Source organism: Cherax quadricarinatus, chromosome 11, assembly GCF_038502225.1.
Source record: "Cherax quadricarinatus isolate ZL_2023a chromosome 11, ASM3850222v1, whole genome shotgun sequence".
Classification (NCBI taxonomy): Eukaryota; Metazoa; Arthropoda; class Malacostraca; order Decapoda; family Parastacidae; genus Cherax; species Cherax quadricarinatus.
In genome coordinates this window covers 15,416,616-15,436,886 of record NC_091302.1, presented here as the reverse complement: position 1 = coordinate 15,436,886, position 20,271 = coordinate 15,416,616, and the positions used below count along the sequence as shown (strand labels likewise).

General features: G+C 39.0%; 1 protein-coding gene across 1 annotated transcript in view; it reads left to right on the top strand.

The window, feature by feature from the left end:
* The window catches only part of LOC128687703 (neural cell adhesion molecule 2), a 200,360-nt gene that overhangs the window by 115,897 nt on the left and 64,192 nt on the right, over positions 1 to 20,271 (top strand). Inside the window, exon 4 of the mRNA XM_070083958.1 lies at positions 16,154 to 16,255. Within this exon, the coding sequence (XP_069940059.1) occupies positions 16,154 to 16,255 (102 nt within the window). The remainder of the gene's footprint in view (positions 1 to 16,153; positions 16,256 to 20,271) is intronic.

The following is a 20,271-nucleotide window of genomic DNA, read 5'->3' as shown; positions in this document are numbered from 1 at the left end:
AAACAAGTTTATAAAGTAGTTGGAGAGAGTGAAGAATATATTTTCTCTCTCCTGTCTTGTCTAGATAGGATTTTTAAGTCCGAGGGGGAAGAAGCGATTGCTATCAGCACCCCCTCCCCTTCCCGAGAGAAAGATGAACTAGTTTTAAGGAGGTTCAGATAGCAATGACAAGCTACCGTAAGGGATGTTATACGTAGCTTCCAGGACATTGGACGATCAAACAGAAGTCTAGCGGATTATCACCACTCGTAATTTGTTCCGAGGTTAATCAGAAATAATTACCAATCTTCTTATAACCTGAGCTCGCGTGACATTTGTGATACTGTTGACTAGCGGCTGCTCTTCTGTTTCTACACCCTTCCTCATTCACTCTTGGACACGTCCATAACAGCAGCTATCTCCACCACTACCTAAATCCCGGGTGGAGACTGCAAGGCTACTACTAGCTGTTGTCGCTGGCTCCTCAAGGCTGCTGACTCACTCAATGCTGGCTCACCGGGAGACTGCTCCTGACGGTTGCTGATAGCTACTAACTGCATCTGTCGGCACACCAAGTGCTACCAAGTCCCAACCAGCCTCTAAACTTCATTAGTTTTTTATTTGTTTCATTAGAACACCTTGAATTGGTTAGGCTAATTAATCATCTTAAATTATAATTTAGATATACCTTAATCTCTAAAATTAAGAATGACAATACTTTTGCCAATTTTATGAAAATAAATTTAAAAAAAACTCAACACCAATTATAATGTAAAAGAAGACAAATAAAAATCTGCGGTTATATTGCGTTTTAAAGTTTAACGAGTTTTTTGCAAGTCTTGCCAACATTTTCGTATGCTTTCTCACAAAATTTTGTTTATTACTCGAAAACACCTTACTCGATCAGATTCAAGCTTTCAGTGGTTCTGTAATGTACAGTTATGATAATCTATGTAACTGTATTTGTGTATACCTGAATAAACTTACTATGTGCGTGTTTCTACACACTTGTGCATCACACACGCACACACACACACACACACATACACACACACACTACATAGTTGAGCTCCAAGTGGAGAGAGCAGCAGGAATAGGGTGGGAAAAACCAAACTACAAAAGGGGGAACTACTCAGGCTTGAGGAACTTCTTTAAAGACATTCAGTGGGAGAGGGAACTGACAGGAAAACCAGTACAAGAAATGATGGATTATGTGGCAACAAAATGCAAGGAGACAGAGGAGAGGTTTGTTCCTAAGGGAAACAGAAATAATGGGAAGAACAGAACGAGTCCTTGGTTCACCCAAAGGTGTAGGGAGGCAAAAACTAGGTGTACTAGAGAACGGAAAAGGTACAGAAGACAGAGAACTCAGGAAAATAAAGAGATTAGCCGAAGAGTCAGAAACGAATATGCACAGATAAGAAGGGAGGCTCAGCGGCAATACGAAAATGACATAGCAACGAAAGTCAAGACTGACCCGAAGCTGTTGTACAGCCACATCAGGAGGAAAACAACAGTCAAGGACCAGGTAATCAAACTGAGGAAGGGTGATGGGGAATTCACAAGAAACGACCGGGAGGTATGTCAGGAGCTCAACACAAGATTTAAAGAAGTATTTACAGTGGAAACCAGTAGGACTCCAGGAAACCAGAGCAGGGGGGTGCACCAGCAAGTGCTGGATGAGGTACATATAACCAAGGAGGAGGTGAAGAAGCTGCTATGCGAACTTGACACCTCAAAGGCGGTGGGACAAGACATCATCTCTCCGTGGGTCCTTAAAGAGGGAGCAGAGATATTGTGTGTACCGTTAACAAAGATCTTCAACACATCATTTGAAACTGGGCAACTCCCTGAGGTATGGAAGATGGCAAATGTAGTCCCAATTTTTAAAAAGGGAGACAGACATGAGGCACTAAACTACAGACCTGTATCACTAACGTGTATAGTATGCAAGGTCATGGAGAAGATCATCAGGAGGAGAGTGGTGGAGCACCTGGAAAGAAACAAGTGTATAATTGACAACCAGCATGGTTTCAGGGAGGGAAAATCCTGTGTCATAAACCTACTAGAGTTTTATGACAAGGTGACAGAAGTAAGACAAGAGAGAGAGGGGTGGATCGACTGCATTTTTTTGGACTGCAAGAAGGCCTTCGACACAGTTCCTCACAAGAGGTTACTGCAAAAGCTAGAGGATCAGGCACACATAACAGGAAAGGCACTGCAGTGGATCAGAGAATACCTGACAGGGAGGCAACGAGTCATGGTACGTGATGAGGTGTCAAGAGTGGGCGCCTGTGATAAGTGGGGTTCCACAGGGATCAGTCCCAGGACAGGTGCTGTTTCTGGTATATGTGAATGATATAACGGAAGGGATAGACTCAGAAGTGTCCTTGTTTGCGGACGATGTGAAGTTAATGAGAAGAATCAAATCGGATGAGGATCAGGCAGGACTACAAAGAGACCTGGACAGGCTACAAGCCTGGTCCAGCAACTGGCTCCTTGAGTTTAACCCTGCCAAATGCAAAGTCATGAAGATTGGGGAAGGGCAAAGAAGACCGCAGACACAATATAGTTCAGACGGCCAAAGTCTGCAAACCTCACTCAAGGAAAAAGATCTGGGGGTGAGTATAACACCGAGCATATCTCCCGAGGCGCACATCAATCAGATAACTGCTGCAGCATACGGGCGCCTGGCAAACCTACGGATAGCGTTCCGATACCTCAGGATTCGTTCAAGACTCTGTATACCATTTACGTCAGGCCCATACTGGAGTATGCAGCACCAGTTTGGAATCCACACCTAGTCAAGCACGTCAAGAAATTAGAGAAAGTGCAAAGGTTTGCAACAAGACTAGTCCCAGAGCTACGGGGATTGTCCTACGAAGAAAGGTTGAGGGAAATCGGCCTGACGACACTGGAGGCAAGGAGGGTCAGGGGAGACATGATAAGATAACGACATATAAAACACTGCGCGGAATAGAGGAGGTGGACAAAGACGGGATGTTCCAGAGATGGGACACAGACACAAGAGGTCACAATTGGAAGTTGAAGACTCAGATGAATCAAAGGGATGTTAGGAAGTATTTCTTCAGTCATAGAGTTGTCAAGCCGTGGAATAGCCTAGAAAGTGAAGTAGTGGAGGCGGGAACCATACATAGTTTTAAGGCGAGGTATGATAAATCTCATGGAGCAGGGAGAGAGAGGATCTAGTAGCAATCAGTGAAGAGGCGGGGCCAGGAGCTGTGACTTGACCCCTGCAACCACAAATAGGTGAGTACAAATAGGTGAGTACACACAAACACAACAAGAGATTTAAGGAAGTATTTACAGTGGAGACAGGAAGGCCTCTGGGTGGACAGAACAGAGGGGGACGCCAACAACACACAACCGAGGAGGAGGTGAAGAAGCTAAGGTTCCTTGATACCTGAAAGGCAATGGGACCAGGCAACATCTCCCCGTGAGTCCTTAGAGAGGGAGCAGAACTGCTGTGTGTGCCACTAACCACAATCTTCAACACACTCTTGAAACTGGGCAACTACCTGAGGTATGGAAGGCGGCAAATGTAGTACCCATATTTAAGAAAGGAGACAGAAAAGAGGCACTATACTATAGACCAGTGTCACTGTCACGCATAGTATGCAAAGTAATGGAGAAGATTATCAGGAGGAGAGTGGAGGAGCACCTGGAACGAAACAAGAGTATAAACGCCAACCAGCAAAGATTTATGGAAGGCAAATCCTGTGTCACAAACCTTCTGGAGTTTTGTGATAAAGTAACAGAAGACACGGGAGAGAGGGGTGGGTTGATGGCATCTTCTTGTACTGCAAGAAGGCCTTCGACACAGTTCCTCACAGGAGATTGGTGCAGAAGCTAGAGGATCAGGCGCATATAACAGGAAGGGCACTGCAATTGATCAGAGAATACCTGACAGGGAGGCAAGAACGAGTCATGGTACGTGAAGGGGTATCACATTGGGCACCTGTGACGAGCGGGGTCCCCCAGGGGTCGGTCCTAGGACCAGTGCTATTTCTGGTATATGTAAATGACATAATGTTACATGCATATTGCATGTAACATTAATAACAAATAAAACAACTTACAGCATCATTATTATGTTTGTACATATATTACTACTTATTGCTTAGAATAAACCGAAGTTGCAGTTTGTTTTTGTTTCTGCAGGCAGCATACAGTTCCTGCATAACTTTGATCGCATAACTTCATCTTCTTACTCGCAACCTTGAGATTCAGTGCCACTGTCACTCGATGCATGATCGTAAGATGTTGATGCTAAAGCTGTTTCAGCAGGCAGTTTCCGTCTTTTTGAAGGATGAATAGTTTTTTCACTTGTAATTTGACCTGTAGAGTACCCCACTTCTCCTTTGAAGCTGGTACAGCTGTTTGACTTCTGAGGATAAACATTGGCCATTTACTTTTGTGATATCAAAAAGTTCATTCAGGGCATCATATTTTCCCCTCCTTATTCGCTCTTTCTTCCTTTGATTTCTATTCCAAGAAACTGGTACCGTTCAGAGATTTGGCTTTGGAGAGGAATTCTCCGTTTTTCTTCTAGTGAAGATTCTACTAATGGTACAATTTGTCTTCTCCTATGTGACTTTTGGAATTCCACCAAATTATTAGTCCAGATATTTGTTCTTCTTTATGGTAGTGTCACTTTTCTTGTGTGAATGTCAAATACTGACAATAAAACCCACAGTTAGGCTATACCTGTAAATGTATTGTCAGACAAGCGGTGCTCACTTATAAACTCTTCTGTGAAATACAATGAGAAAATGATGATAATAGTAGACGCCAGTATATAGAGTTGCCAGTTAGTAATTTTCTGAGTTGCTACTTATGATTAGTAATGTAAATATATGCTGATTAATATTTTTCATTAATCTGATTGGGCAATTAATACTTTCCCGAGTTGCTGCTTATGAGTAGAAACGCAGTTATATAGTGATTCATAGTTTTTGTTTAGGGGTGACCTTCTTTGAAAACAGAGGAATTATGGACATTTTCATTGTTTCTAAACAAAAGCTCATCGATTTATGACACAGGAGATGCTTTATTTTGAAAAAAAATTAAGAAAGTTATAACCCTTGTACACATGTATGTGTCTGCGAGTGTTCGTAGCATAAGGTTTGGAGTGAAATGTGTAAGTGTAGATGAAAGTGAAAAGTAGGCATTGGACGAAGACTTATATGGACTTACATAATACACAATAAAGAGGGAGTACAGTTCTATGGCACAGCTGTCAGCCTGGCTGGCTATGCTGTCAGCTTAGCTGACTCTGTTGCACTAAAGTTCAACTACGTGCAGTCTCTCTACTTTTTTTTTTATCTTTTTCTTTTCTTAATCAACATGCATATTTTATGAAAGCCTTTTCTTAGCCACTGAGAGGAGCAGAGGTTATTGTCAAAATTAATATTACGTTATATTTATATTTTACAGTTAGCAACAGTGAATATTGAAATTATTTTGATATTACAAATAAATTTGTATAGCTAGGTATAATAATATTAATTGTATGAATATATATCATAGCAGAGAAAAAAAAACAAAAAAGAAATTAAATCAAAGCAGCAAAACTGCACATTAATCGAGATATGAACAAAATAAACAAGAAGTTGAGAGAGACTGTCTGGAGCTGAACTTTAGTGAAACAGCTGTCAGCCTGGCTGACTCTGCTGTCAGTCAGGCTGACAGCTGTACCACAAACCTTTATTATTATGTAAGTCCATGTTCCCATGCTGGACTACAGACGAAGGTGTAATGTGAGCTTCTGGTGAAGGTGCACAAAAGAGCGACCCTCACTGTCAATTACTCTGTTTTAGTCAGATAACGCATTTCTTTTAACTTTTCCAATGATTTATGATAAAAGTTTGTTAGATAATATACATTATTTCATTCTGCAATGAAAAGGTATTGTAGTGTCAAAGAGAATGAAGCCATTGTCACCAAAGTACTTACCGGAGAGTACAGGAAGTAGACACCTGTTGCATCAGTGATAGGAGGATGTTAAGCTAGGAAATATAGGGAAGCCAAAGAACATTTGCCATGCGAATTGGCAGAAATAATGAGCTGTGAAAACAGGGCACGTGTTCTAATTTACTTTTTTATTTTCTTAGTTTTTCGTGTCAATAGAGCAACGCTGGTAGGTAGCTTGTTATTATCCTGGTATTCTAATGTGGAAGCTTTATCATCTTCTGTGAAAAGTATTTATGTCTTTATCTGTTTCAGTGTGTATGACAAAGTCAATAGCAAGAAACACAAATTACCTAAATATGTTTTTATTTGCGACCACTGTCAGCCTCTGAATTAGCAGATCCTGCCTCGTGGAGGCCAGTGGTTCGTCGTTAAGGTTCAACCACTCACCCCCTTTTAAATACGTTTTAAAAAGTGAGATATGATTTAAAAGTTATTTATAAATGGAAGATTAATCTACATGATGGTTTTGCCAGGCTATTATCCACCTAGATATTATCATCAAGTATACATTACACCCTAAACACTGAGATTATATCATTTTTTTTAAATTAACACATGAACCATTTACCACCGAGGCAGGGTAATCCTAAAAAGAACAAAAAAAAATTCAACATCATTCACTCTATCACTGATTTGCTAAGGGCACACGTACGCTACAATTCAAAAACTGCAACATATCTCCACCCCCTCCTTCAGAGCACAGGCACTGTATCGAACTCGGGGAAAGTGATCACAAATCACTTAGTTTCAATATATCATGGAATTACCCATATAACTGCAATCAAATCTCTGTCCCAGATTTTCGCTTGGCCGACTTCATGGGACTGAAAAATTACTTGGGTGGGCTAAATTGGGATGTCCTAACTATGGGTCAGGTAGGTGATCTTGGTTGCCAATATGACGTTTTTCAGAGCATAGTTCTAGCTGCCCAGACAACTTTTGTTCCGAGTAGGGAAATTAGATGTAACAAAAATTATCCCAAATGGATGAACAATAGATTAAAACATCTCATTGGTCAAAAGAGATGTATATATAGGCGTATCAAAAGAGGGAATGGGCGGTTAAGAAATCAATATATTCAATTAAAGAGTGAAATAAAGAAAGGAATAAGAAAAGCAAAAAGAGATTATGAGGCTAAGGTCGCAAGGGATTCAAAGACTAACCCAAAAGGGTTCTTTCAGGTATACAGAAGTAAGATTAGGGGCAAGACTGGCCCACTTAAGAGTAACTCTGGTCAGATCACTGACAGTGATAAGAATATGTGCAAAATTCTAAATACCTACTTCCTCTCAGTTTTCACCCAGGAAAATACTAGCGATATTCCTGAAATAATAGATTACGTAGAACAGGATGATGATAAACTATGTACGATTGCGGTAACTAGTGGCATGGTCCTTAGACAAATAGAGAAAATAAAACCTATCACATCCCCAGGTCCTGATGAACTGTTTGCAAGGGTGTTAAAGGAATGTGAAGAGGAACTTAGCATACCTTTGGCTAATCTTTTTAACATATCACTACAAACTGGCATAGTGCCTGATAAGTGGAAAATGGCAAATGTAATACCTATTTACAAGGCATGTGACAGGTCCTTGGCTTCGAACTATAGACCAATAAGCCTTACCTCCATTGTGGGAAAATTTATGGAATCAATAATTGCTAAAACAATTCGTAGCCATCTTGACAGGCACAGATTTTTCAATGATTCTCAACACGGGTTTGCAAAGGGGCGTTCCTGTCTTACGAATTTACTAATTTTATTCACTAAGACTCAAGAAATCGTAATGACACGATTGCCGGGGGTATGGTTTCTTCACTAAGGTGTTTGAGGAGGTAGATCATGGTAATGAATATGATATTGTGTATATGGACTTCAGTAAGGCTTTCGATAGAGTTCCACACCAGAGGCTATTGAGGAAACTTAGGGCACACGGAATAGGAGGAGAAATTTTCTCCTGGGTAGAGGCATTGCTGACAAATAGACAGCAGAGAGTTTGCATAAATGGGGAGAAATCAGAATGGGGGCACGTCACAAGCGGTGTTCCTCAGGAGTCAGTGTTGGGCCCGTTGTTGTTCACAATTTACATAAACGACATAGATGAGGGAATAAATAGCGACATAAGCAAATTTGCTGATGACACCAAAATAGGCCGTCCAATTCATTCTAATGAGGACATTAGAGCACTCCAGGATGATTTGAATAGACTGACGCATTGGTCAGAGAAGTGGCAGATGCAGTTTAATATTGACAAATGCAAAGTTCTAAATGTTGGACAGTTAAATAACCATGCCACATATAAACTAAATAATGTAGATCTTAATACTACCGATTGCGAAAAGGATTTAGGAGTTCTGGTTAGCAGATACCTAAAACCAAGACAACAGTGCATTAGTGTTGGCAATAAAGCTAACAGAATTCTTGGCTTCATATCTAGAAGTATAAATAATAGGAGTCCTCAGGTTGTTCTTCAGCTCTATATATCCTTGGTTAGGCCTCAATTAGACTATGCTGCTCAGTTCTGGTCACCGTATTACAGAATGGATATAAATGCTCTGGAAAACGTACAAAGGAGGATGACAAAGATGATCCCATGTATCAGAAATCTTCCCTATGAGGATAGACTGAGGCCCTAAATCTGCACTCTCTCGAAAGGCGTAGAATTAGGGGGGATATGATCGAGGTGTATAAATGGAAAACAGGAATAAATAAAGGGGATGTAAATAGTGTGCTGAAAATTTCCAGCTAAGACAGGACTCGCAGCAATGGTTTCAAGTTGGAAAAATTCAGATTCAGGAAGGATATATGAAAGTACTGGTTTGGTAATAGAGTTGTGGATGAGTGAAACAAGCTCCCGAGTACAGTTATTGAGGCTGAAACGTTGTGTAGTTTTAAAAATAGGTTAGATAAATACATGAGTGGGTGTGGGTGGGTGTGAGTTGAACCTGACTAGCTTGTGCTGCTGGGTCTGGTACAGTGCTCCATCCTTGTGTGGGGATGACCAGACTGGGTGGGTCATTGGGATAATCCGGGGGGGGAACACGTGGACCTGCACCGCATGGGTCAGTAGGCCTGTTGCAGTGTTCCTTCTTTCTTATGTTCTTATGGTCTTATCACCTGAATGGGTATGACTGATTTATAATGATTACGGACCTGCCATCATTATACCTCCCTTTCATTATATTTGGTCAACTCTTATAATAGTTTTTGTTTTTATAATACTGGACATAATATGTGAAAAGTAATTAATTAATTTCTGCGTTAAAAAATCTTCTTTCTTATAGATATACAGAAAATACAGGCTGGGAGATTACCGTTCTATTTCACTCTTATGTGAGGATCATAAATTATTTATTTGCTAAAGTGTTAGCACCATTGTTTAATGAGAAGTTTTGTGAATGTTTAGCACTGTGTGTATTTTATGGTAGTGTATGTTGTCCTGGATGAGTGTTGTGTTAGGAGTGTATTAGTGCCATTGTATATGTATTTAGGTTGGTAGTAATTAAATATATTTCTGATATTTTGTTTAGCCACTTGAGGGTGGATATGGGCTTAACTTCTGAGGGGTTGAAATGTATATTGTATTGTATATTCATAATATTTTCAAGTTCTTTGTGAGAACGACCTATATATATATCGTATGCTTGTAATAAAATGTTTAGAACTGTGTGTATTTTGCAGGATGGTGTATCTTGTAATGTGTGAATGATGTGTTAGGATTGCATTTAGTGATACATATGTGTTTCAGTTAACTGTTGTATTGCCAGTGGATGAAGTCTTATACATAAACTGTGACATTACATACGAATGAATATGCATTCCTCTCTCATGTATACAATTAAATGAAGTTTTGTATACATACTTTAGTCACCTGCAGGTGCATATAGTTTTATTTTTGAGAGGCTGAGGTGTATTTGTATCGTTTATCAATAATATTTTCAAGTTTATGTATGTTTGAACTACCTATATATATATATATATATATATAAATATATATATATATATATATATATATATATATATATATATATATATATATATATATATAGAAAGTTCTAAGTAAAATTAAAAAAAAAAAAATACTTGGTCATGCGACATCTAAGCAGCTTCAAGCTTAATGTTCTTGTATGGTTTTGGATATTTGTTTCTTTGGTGTCTCTGTAAGATTTTAATTAGAACTGGTCTGTGCTTGTCCTACTTTACCATCTTTATTGAAGAATCTTTCGTTTTTAGTTTCCAATTGTCAACTTGTGACTGACTTCCGGTTCCCGTCAGATCTTCAGTGCTAATATTCAACTTCAGTGTCAACTTATGCTACATTCTGCACTATTACAGTCTCATGCATTGAGGCACATGGGACTGGGGTTATGAAATATTGGTATACTTTTCTCTGCACAGCGACCGAAATACATCTAGTTTCCACAACGGTGAGGTGGCAAATAGGACACTGTTCACATCTTAAAAAAGCACATTGTATCACTCATTATTATAGTTTATGTATCACATCAAGTATCATCATGTAAATTATGAGAAATATCGGCAGTTTAAACTAAAATTCTTTAGAGATGTGATGTATTGGCAATATAAACTGAAATTTCTTAAAAATATATGATTTAATATTACGCTGATTTTTCACGTTGTCAGCTAAGTCTGGTAAGAGACGGGCAGCAGCAGTGATCCCAGGCTGGGCTGCCAATGGTAGCAGCGTCGGCCAGTGTCGGATGCGGGTGACGGCGGCACTCGCCATGGCACCTGCCACGTCTATTAAAATGCCTTAACGTAATGTTTTCTATCGAAATGTAAGAGGAAATCTAATTTTTTAAACAAATTACCTTCATTTCTTACCTCTAATAATGAAAGCGTCCTATGTCTTATTTCGTTCTCCATCTAGAGCTTAGTATGTCAAACTAAACTAACGGTTGACACAGTTGACAAGCTAAACTAACGGTTGACTAGCTAAACTAACGGTTGACTAGCTAAACTAACAGTTCACAAGGTTGATAAGCTAAAGTAACTGAAGACACAGTTGACAAACTAAACTCACGGTCGACATACATAGTTACTATAAATCGATCAACATGCAAATAATGGAAGATAGCTACTGCACCAGGCTGACTTAAGGCACTCTGAGGCTACGCAGAATTCTCTGCACATGCCAATATACATATAATAATGATTTGCTGCATTATTGAGAAAATGAATTAGAGAAGAATGATTGCAAGTGTGCCAGGCTGACTTAGGGTATTTTGTGGCTACACGTACGTACAGTGTACGTATCATTCTAATTAGCGGGTTTATTGAGGGAAAACTGAGCCGCTGGTGTAATATGTAATTGGAATTGGGTTTCCTAGGCTCTCGTTACAGGCCCCCACCGATGTTAGGGACCTCCGCCAGTGTTACGGGCCGCCGCTTGTGATACAGGCCGCCGCCTATGATACAGGCCGCCGCCAATGTTACGCGCCGCTGCTAATGTTACAGGCCACCGCCAGTGTTACAAGCCACCGCCAAGGTTACTAGCCGCCGCCAATGTTTGGGGCCACTGCCAGTGTTACGGGCCGCTATCGGCCTCTGCCGCGCAATCCAGCCGATATGCTAAATCGCTGCCTCCGGTGCACCTCTGCCTTTGTTCAGACATTTCTCATTGTATTTTCTGTAGTTAATAGAAAATGTGAAGTATATTTATGACACTGTTTACAGTTTTGAGCCATGTGCACATGCTCGTGCATATTAAAGCACATAATTACACACTGGATGTAATACGCATATGAGCATTATGTAACAAGTTATTTATATGCTCTACATATACTTTATAAGATGATATGGGCAAGAGCATCAAGATGCTGCATTCCACTTTACATTTGTATCGTTTGTCTAGTGAATATTGCATTCAGAAATTCCTTTAGATTTTTCTTGTTAGCAACTTCAGACACCGTGAGTTTCAGATCGCCTCCAGCTCGGATCTAGACGGGCCCAAGGTGCTCCGATTTCAAAACTGAATTACAATATAATAAATATGAAAATTCAGTTCTCTGCATATTTTTTTTTTATTTTTATTATCACACTGGCCGATTCCCACCAAGGCAGGGTGGCCCGAAAAAGAAAAACTTTCACCATCATTCACTCCATCACTGTCTTGCCAGAAGGGTGCTTTACACTACAGTTTTTAAACTGCAACATTAACACCCCTCCTTCAGAGTGCCGGCACTGTACTTCCCATCTCCAGGACTCAAGTCCGGCCTGCCGGTTTCCCTGAATCCCTTCATAAATGTTACTTTGCTCACACTCCAACAGCACGTCAAGTATTAAAAACCATTTGTCTTCATTCACTCCTATCAAACACACTCACGCATGCCTGCTGGAAGTCCAAGCCCCTCGCACACAAAACCTCCTTTACCCCCTCCCTCCAACCTTTCCTAGGCCGACCCCTACCCCGCCTTCCTTCCACTACAGACTGATACACTCTTGAAGTCATTCTGTTTCGCTCCATTCTCTCTACATGTCCGAACCACATCAACAACCCTTCCTCAGCCCTCTGGACAACAGTTTTGGTAATCCCGCACCTCCTCCTAACTTCCAAACTACGAATTCTCTGGATTATATTCACACCACACATTGCCCTCAGACATGACATCTCCACTGCCTCCAGCCTTCTCCTCGCTGCAACATTCATCACCCATGCTTCACACCCATATAAGAGCGTTGGTAAAACTATACTCTCATATATATTCCCCTCTTTGCCTCCAAGGACAAAGTTCTTTGTCTCCACAGACTCCTAAGTGCACCACTCACCCTTTTCCCCTCATCAATTCTATGATTCACCTCATCTTTCATAGACCCATCCGCTGATACGTCCACTCCCAAATATCTGAATACTTCACCTCCTCCATACTCTCTCCCTCCAATCTGATATCCAATCTTTCATCACCTAATCTTTTTGTTATCTTTATAACCTAACTCTTTCCTGTATTCACTTTTAATTTTCTTCTTTTGTATACCCTACCAAATTCATCCACCAATCTCTGCAACTTCTCTTCAGAATCTCCCAAGAGCACAGTGTCATCAGCAAAGAGCAACTGTGACAACTCCCACTTTATGTGTGATTCTTTATCTTTTAACTCCACGCCTCTTGCCAAGACCCTCGCATTTACTTCTCTTACAACCCCATCTACAAATATATTAAACAACCTCGGTGACATCACGTATCCTTGTCTAAGGCCTACTTTTACTGTGAAATAATTTCCCTCTTTCCTACATACTCTAACTTGAGCCTCACTATCCTCGTAAAAACTATTCACTGCTTTCAGTAACCTACCTCCTACACCATACACCTGCAACATCTGCCACATTGCCCCCCTATCCACCCTGTCATACGCCTTTTCCAAATCCATAAATGCCACAAAGACCTCTTTAGCCTTATCTAAATACTGTTCACTTATATGTTTCACTGTAAACACCTGGTCCACACACCCCCTACCTTTCCTAAAGCCTCCTTGTTCATCTGCTATCCTATTCTCCGTCTTACTCTTAATTCTTTCAATAATAACTCTACCATACACTTTACCAGGTATACTCAACAAACTTATCCCCCTATAATTTTTGCACTCTCTTTTGTCCCTTTTGCCTTTATATATTAGCATATATATTAGCATAATTATCTCGTCATGAAGTTCCCTGACGGTTGGAATGGACTTAATAACTCCATCAAATGGTCTCTTTGCTCTGCTATCATCACTTTTGACATTTTAGGGATTCCTGAAAGATTATATTTTTCAGATAACAATAGCTGACATTTAAACACTCTGTGGTAGAATAAATTCTTGATTCGGAGAAGTAACAGTATACATGGTGGCCAATAATAGAAAGAACTTCAGTACTGATTAGTTGTGTAACTGGCCACTAGAGCTGCACAGGTTGAGAATGCATAAGTTAGCCAATGACAAAACTGTGTAAAAGTTCTATTACCTCATCTATCACATGGAGTAAACTTAATTTTTATCTCTTGTTTTTACCATTTTCTTGCAAGCAAATTGAAATCGGAAGAGAACTTTGTGAGTGGTTTTGAATATATGGGTGGTTATGATGAGGAGCTGCCTTGCGTGGGCCAGTAGGCTTGTTGTAGTGTTACTACAGTCTTATGTTCTTTAACAAGTCGTCTACCTTCTCTACACGAGCGTGTTAAAACAAGAGACTTGTTTATCCTACCTGAATCTCGCGGTGTTAGACCTAGGACCACACAACAACAGATTAAAGCATCGGTACTCGCATACAGTGTCAACTTATCTCAGGAATTCTGTCCCTATAAAATAACTATCAACTAAGGCTCTCCAGGGAAGTGATTCGATGGTTGTGAGAAGCTATTCGTCAAAGGAAATGGACTTGATCTTCCCTTCGTCATATCGAGCACAATTGTCTTCAGTTCAAAAAGCGCTGCAGGACCCTTACCCTTCAAGGGAGGTTCCTTGATGTTGATGAAGGTCTCTTGTTTTAAGGAACTGAAACTGCTACAATTTCTTGAATCGAGCCTGAATACTTGCTATCAACCAGGAGCTGTACGACCGCTACGGGTTTAGCACTTCCCCATGAATGAGGTAATAATAATAATAATAATAAGAATAATAATAATAATAATAAGAATAATAATAGTTATTATTATAATTATTATTATGCATCACCATTACGGATTTAGTGCTTTTCTTTCAGTACAATAGTAAAACCATAATTTTCGCTCTAAGTATATGCTATTAAGAAATAAGGTACATTTCCTGACCCCTATCATTCTCGTTCTAAAATGCAAACTTCATCATGGACGCGCTATAGTCTTGGATCTACATGATGTGGTGGATACGGCTTTTGTGTAAGCCTCCGTCTACCTAATACTCATGTGAAAAAAAATGCTTAGGTTATAAAAATTGATAGTAGACACTGCAAGTTGCAGGTTTGAGTTAATATAGGATACGTGGACTTCATATTGTTGTCAATGAGAAATTAGATATCACTGAATATTCCCGGATATTGCTTTCCCATCTGAGGATATCGTGTTAAATAAAACAGTTTCTATTACGCCATGATGTTCAGGTCCTTTGATGCGTTAACTCATATACTAACGTCAGTGACTCCACTGGTGTAACTCCCTCGTTAACTCCAAACGGAAACTAACCATGTTCGTTTTAATTTGACTGTCTAGCTATATTTATTTACATATAACATGGTCTATACATCTTTTGAAATTATATACATAAAATATTATTTGGTTATTGTATAGAATTAAAAGTTAAATATCATGTATAAAATATTTAGTTAAATTAGTTATCTCTATTTATATTGTTCATATTTTATCAATGAAATATGTTCTGAAAACTGTACATGGAATGAGCGCACTTTCTGTATAAAAATGAACGTTCTTTTCAAGTTTGGTACACACGTTCGTACAATGATTGTTGTAATATATATAGTTTATTGTTTGTCACAAGAAGAAAATTAGAGAGCAACTTGCTTCACGTGCTGGATACCCGTGCCTCACATTTCTTCCCCAGGACTCACCCTGCCTCACGTACTGACTAGCATCACCCTACCCTGCCTCACGTATTGAGTATCACTGCTTCACCCTGCCTCACGCACTTACGACAAACATTACTTCACCCTGCCTCACGCACTTACGACAACCATTGCTTCACCCTGTCTCGTGTATTGACTAACATCACCTCACCCTGCCTTACGTATTGAGTATCACTGCTTCACCCTGCCTCATGCACTTACGACAACCATTGCTTCACCGTCTCGTGTATTGACTAACATCGCCTCACACTGCCTCACTTATTGACTATCACTGCTTAACGCTGCCTCACGTATTCACTATCAGTGCTTCATCCTTCCTCATATAATGACAATCGTTGCCTCATTTTCTCCCACGAATTGACGATGCTTTTCTATTATTTATCTTACTGTTGTATCGGTCTTGACTATCTTCATTCTCATTTAATTTCTAATCTTAACACTGTGTCCTATCCCCTTCCTCCATACATTATTTTTCTCTAATTATCATTATCTCCAACGTTACATCAACATTCATTATCTGTAAAAAATGAAATTGGATAGCGACATAGTCATCCCTTTAATACCACGACGATTACGTCAGAGTTTCTTTTTGAACCTGAGTTGACATAACCTCACCTCTCCCCACAGGTGTCGTGGATAAGACGACGGGATTATCACCTGCTGACCGTGGGCTCCCAGACCTACAGCAGCGACGACAGGTTCCAGGTCCGCTACATCAAAGACGAGAACGTGAGTTCTAACTCAAACTATTTATTATTACTCTAACACTAGTCACATCTGTTCATGCTACAAATAGCTAAGTGTGTCTTCTGAGTACAGTTCATAACTTTCAAGATGTCAATAATTTTTTTTCACGTAATCTTCTTTGAAGCAAACTGCGTGTTATATTCGTCAGGGACCCTTTTCTGTAATGGTCAAGGAGGGATTGTAACTTTGTTCAGCGATTTATATCCAATGTGTTTCTCAGTTGTGAACTGCTATTATACTTGCTAACATTCAGTTGTCTGAAAGTTCTCTCTCATTAATAATATGTGTAAGTGTGTGTTGCACAAAATTTTAGTTCCAAATAATATTAGTGATATTCCAAGCGATGTCTTCGATGTGTCATCATCTGTTTTCTGTACCCGCAAGTCTCCTTTATTCATTTTAATGCTTCATAATAGTATTTGTTTCATGTTTCTCTCAGTATCTGGTTCTGGTCTTTGCTCATTTGTAAAGTCACTGAGTAATCTTCTCTTGAGCTCAAAACATCCTTCTGTGAATGTCTGTGGGTGCTTCATCGTTGGTCTTTTTCTTCTGATATTATTGCAGATAATCTTGGACTGCCTATTTCAAACTATTTTTCAACTTCTTTTCTGACTTTCGTCCTACCTTCCCAGTATTCTCAACCTGATTTCGATCTCTTTCTTCCCACATATTCTTGAATTTGTCCTCCTTTCACTGATAATTAAGAAATAGGTTCTTATATTGTCTTTTACTTGAAAATGGCGTTGATAATGATAATAAGTTGACAATGCCAATTTTTTTTCCCATAAAGTACAGTAGTGTAAACAAATGACATAGATTAACTGACATGTATAAATTATACTGCAGAAATCCCCTTGTTATGCAGAGCCTTAAAATTAACGTTTAACTACTTAAAAAAGTTTCAATTAGGGTAGTTTACTAGAATGTTAAGGTTTGCAATCTTTGACTTTTTTCTATTGCAATTTCGTTAATGATTTATGGCGTATAGATGTTTTATATGTAACAATTTGGTATAAAATTTTCATTGGGGAATACTGAGGTGAAACATATTTTTATTTTCAAGTGATGAAATATATAAATGATAGTGAATATTATGAACGCTAACATGATTTGGATCTATAGAGATGCGACTGAAAACTGGACTTTAACATAATTAACCTAAGCAGTGTTTAGATCAGAGTGAAGAGATTCTTTTTAATTATATTTTTGAAGCAGATGGCTGAATGAGAATTTTTCATCTTCTGGAAGAGAGGTCAGAAATTTTAGTGGCCTTCAATTGCATGGGATTCCTAAATAGATCGAGTCTTATAAGTCGCATATCCTAGAGATAGTTATTTGCTGTACTGTATGTGTTCTAAAGCAGTTCTTCAGGAAGAGCGGAAGCTCTGGGCTGAAGTTGTTCTAAGCGTCCTGTACACATTAAATACACAGTAGTAAGTGTGTGTTTGTTGTTTGTTGAGTAAATTAAGACTTCTGATTAGTGAGGGTTTGTATAGTCTGGAACATGGTTAGGTGATCGTTCTAACAGCTCATTATTGTTCGGTAATATAAGGTTTTAGGTGATTTGCTGTAGTAGATTCCTAAGCTCAGGTAGCATAAGGGAGGTAGGGACAGATTAGGTAGTAATACACTGAACAAGTGTTGTTCTGGAGCCTGGATTATTTTCGATAAAATGGCCACAAGTTTGGAAATTTACTTAGTTATGCGTAATATTTCGGAGTTTAAGATGTATCATTAACAACTTTCTCTCGTCTTCTTTTTTTATGTGTTAGTTATTTAAGTTTATGTTGAAATAAGCATTTTTAGTTTTCTTCCTAAACAACGTGAAGAAGACCTTGTCAATAGTGAGCGCAAGTTTGTTGGTGGCCATCCAGTTGGAGATCTTTACGAGCTCCTCAGTAACTATGTTGCCGAGGATCTGCATGGAATATGAAAAACGCTGCGTCATCTACAAACGGGGCTTGTTTAAGTTCCTGGGAGGCAATAGCTAGTCAGTGTTATACAGTAGATGAGGAATAATAGTGAGACAAAGACGATATCTTAAGCCACCGTTATATTGATATTTTACGTTGAGGTATTCTCATTGATTGTCACATTCTAAAGTCAAGCATTAAGGAAGAACTATATATAAGAGAGAGCATGCACTCTGATTTCATAATGCTCTAGATTCAGCAGTAAAATGTTGTGGTTTAAAGTATCAGTGGAAAGATCCATTGGATATTCATTATTATTTGTAGCTAAATAGACTGAGTGAAAAATCTTTATGGTAGCGTTATTAGATCGCTTCTCTGCCTGACGGAAGTATACACATGTCTATTGCTTTCTTGCACATGAGCTTCACTATACCTTTATAGCTAGGATAGCTTATACCCCTATGCAGTTTTTATTCCAGAAAAACCTCGTTCAATCATTATCATTTTTCCCGTATTTAATCATTCCTAAGCTCATTAATTTCTTACTGTTATTTACCTTGACTTTCCTGAAGAACTTCTTAAAACATAATCGGCTACTGAAATGAATAGAATATAAAATATTTTGAATATCATACTAAATTTGAAAATAATTAATGACTTCGGTATTTTCTTGTAGTCTCTCACCCATGTCTATGGGTGTGTACGTGGGTTTTATATTTCACTGTCTAAAACACAATAATTGAAAAATCCGCATTATCATCAGCTTATACTCTACCCAATAATTTCTCTAATGTATCTTAAATTCTTCCCAAATTTTATTAATTATAAATGAATCCAGTTTATATAAACCAAAGGAAATATTCATATTATTTTCAAAATTACTTTTTATGATGCATGATAAACCATACCACGGGCGGGATTGAACCCGCAGTCAGAGAGTCTCAAAACTCCAGACCGTCGCGTTAGCCACTGGACCAGCTAGCCACAATAAGATTCATCCAACTAGGTATATTTTTACACCATAGGAAGGTTAGCATAGGCACCACTGTGACCACAGATGCAAGTTTTTACAGACGAATCTCCAGCTAGCGTGGCCGTGACGAACTCTAGCTTGCATCTGTGGTCACAGTGGTGCCTATGCTAACCTTCCTATGGTGTGGAAATATACCTAATTGTGTGTGTGTGTGTGTGTGTGTGTGTGTGTGTGTGTATGTATGTGTGTGTGTGTGTGTGTGTGTGTGTGTGTGTGTGTGTGTGTGTGTGTGTGTTTTGTTTATTCTTACCTATTTTTTAACATATTTATGTTATTGTATTGAAGGAGTCACAGATAATTGATCAGACTCTCTCTAGACTGCTTATGGATTTTCTCCATCTACGTGAGTTTACCATATCTACTTTTCTAGCTGTATGGAGCCTACTTCTGCTATTTTGTCTTCCGGGTTATATTACTTACTATTCTCCTTGAAGCTGAAAGAATTCTTCGTGATAAACCACTGACTCTAATATCTTAAACTTCTTTCTGTGATTTTATATACGTTTCCTGCCACTTTTTCAGTTTATTCCTTTACCTCCCTATCAAGTTATCTGTGTATTTTATTTGTCATCAAGTCTTTCTTTATCATGCTAACTTGTAAACAAAGTCAGTTTTAACTCCTATAGACTTTCCTCGTAGCTTACCATTCTTTCCTCTAGGGCTGTGCTCATGGTAAGCTCTGTAAATGCTACATATTTTTTTGATATGCTTAATAAGGATCTCAGCTCTTCCAATCTATTTCTTCGTGACTAAAATCTTCCCCGATTGGTAGCTTTGCTTTGGTCTTACTCGCTCTCTGTATCGTTGATTCCAAGATGTGCATAGTAGCCCAGTTGTCATAAAACTCTTAAGTCAGTCACGTGATGTTCAAGGAAGCGGAGATTGTAAACCACTGCAGCTAATTCCTTGGGCCTCCTGGATATTATATATATCCTGCTATATATTTACTGAAATTTCTTAGCACACATAATTCTACAGTATCCTAACTATTACGGTCAAACTTCCTCATCTGTTCCATTCCTATTTTAAGAATGCGTTTCAAGTTTAGGATT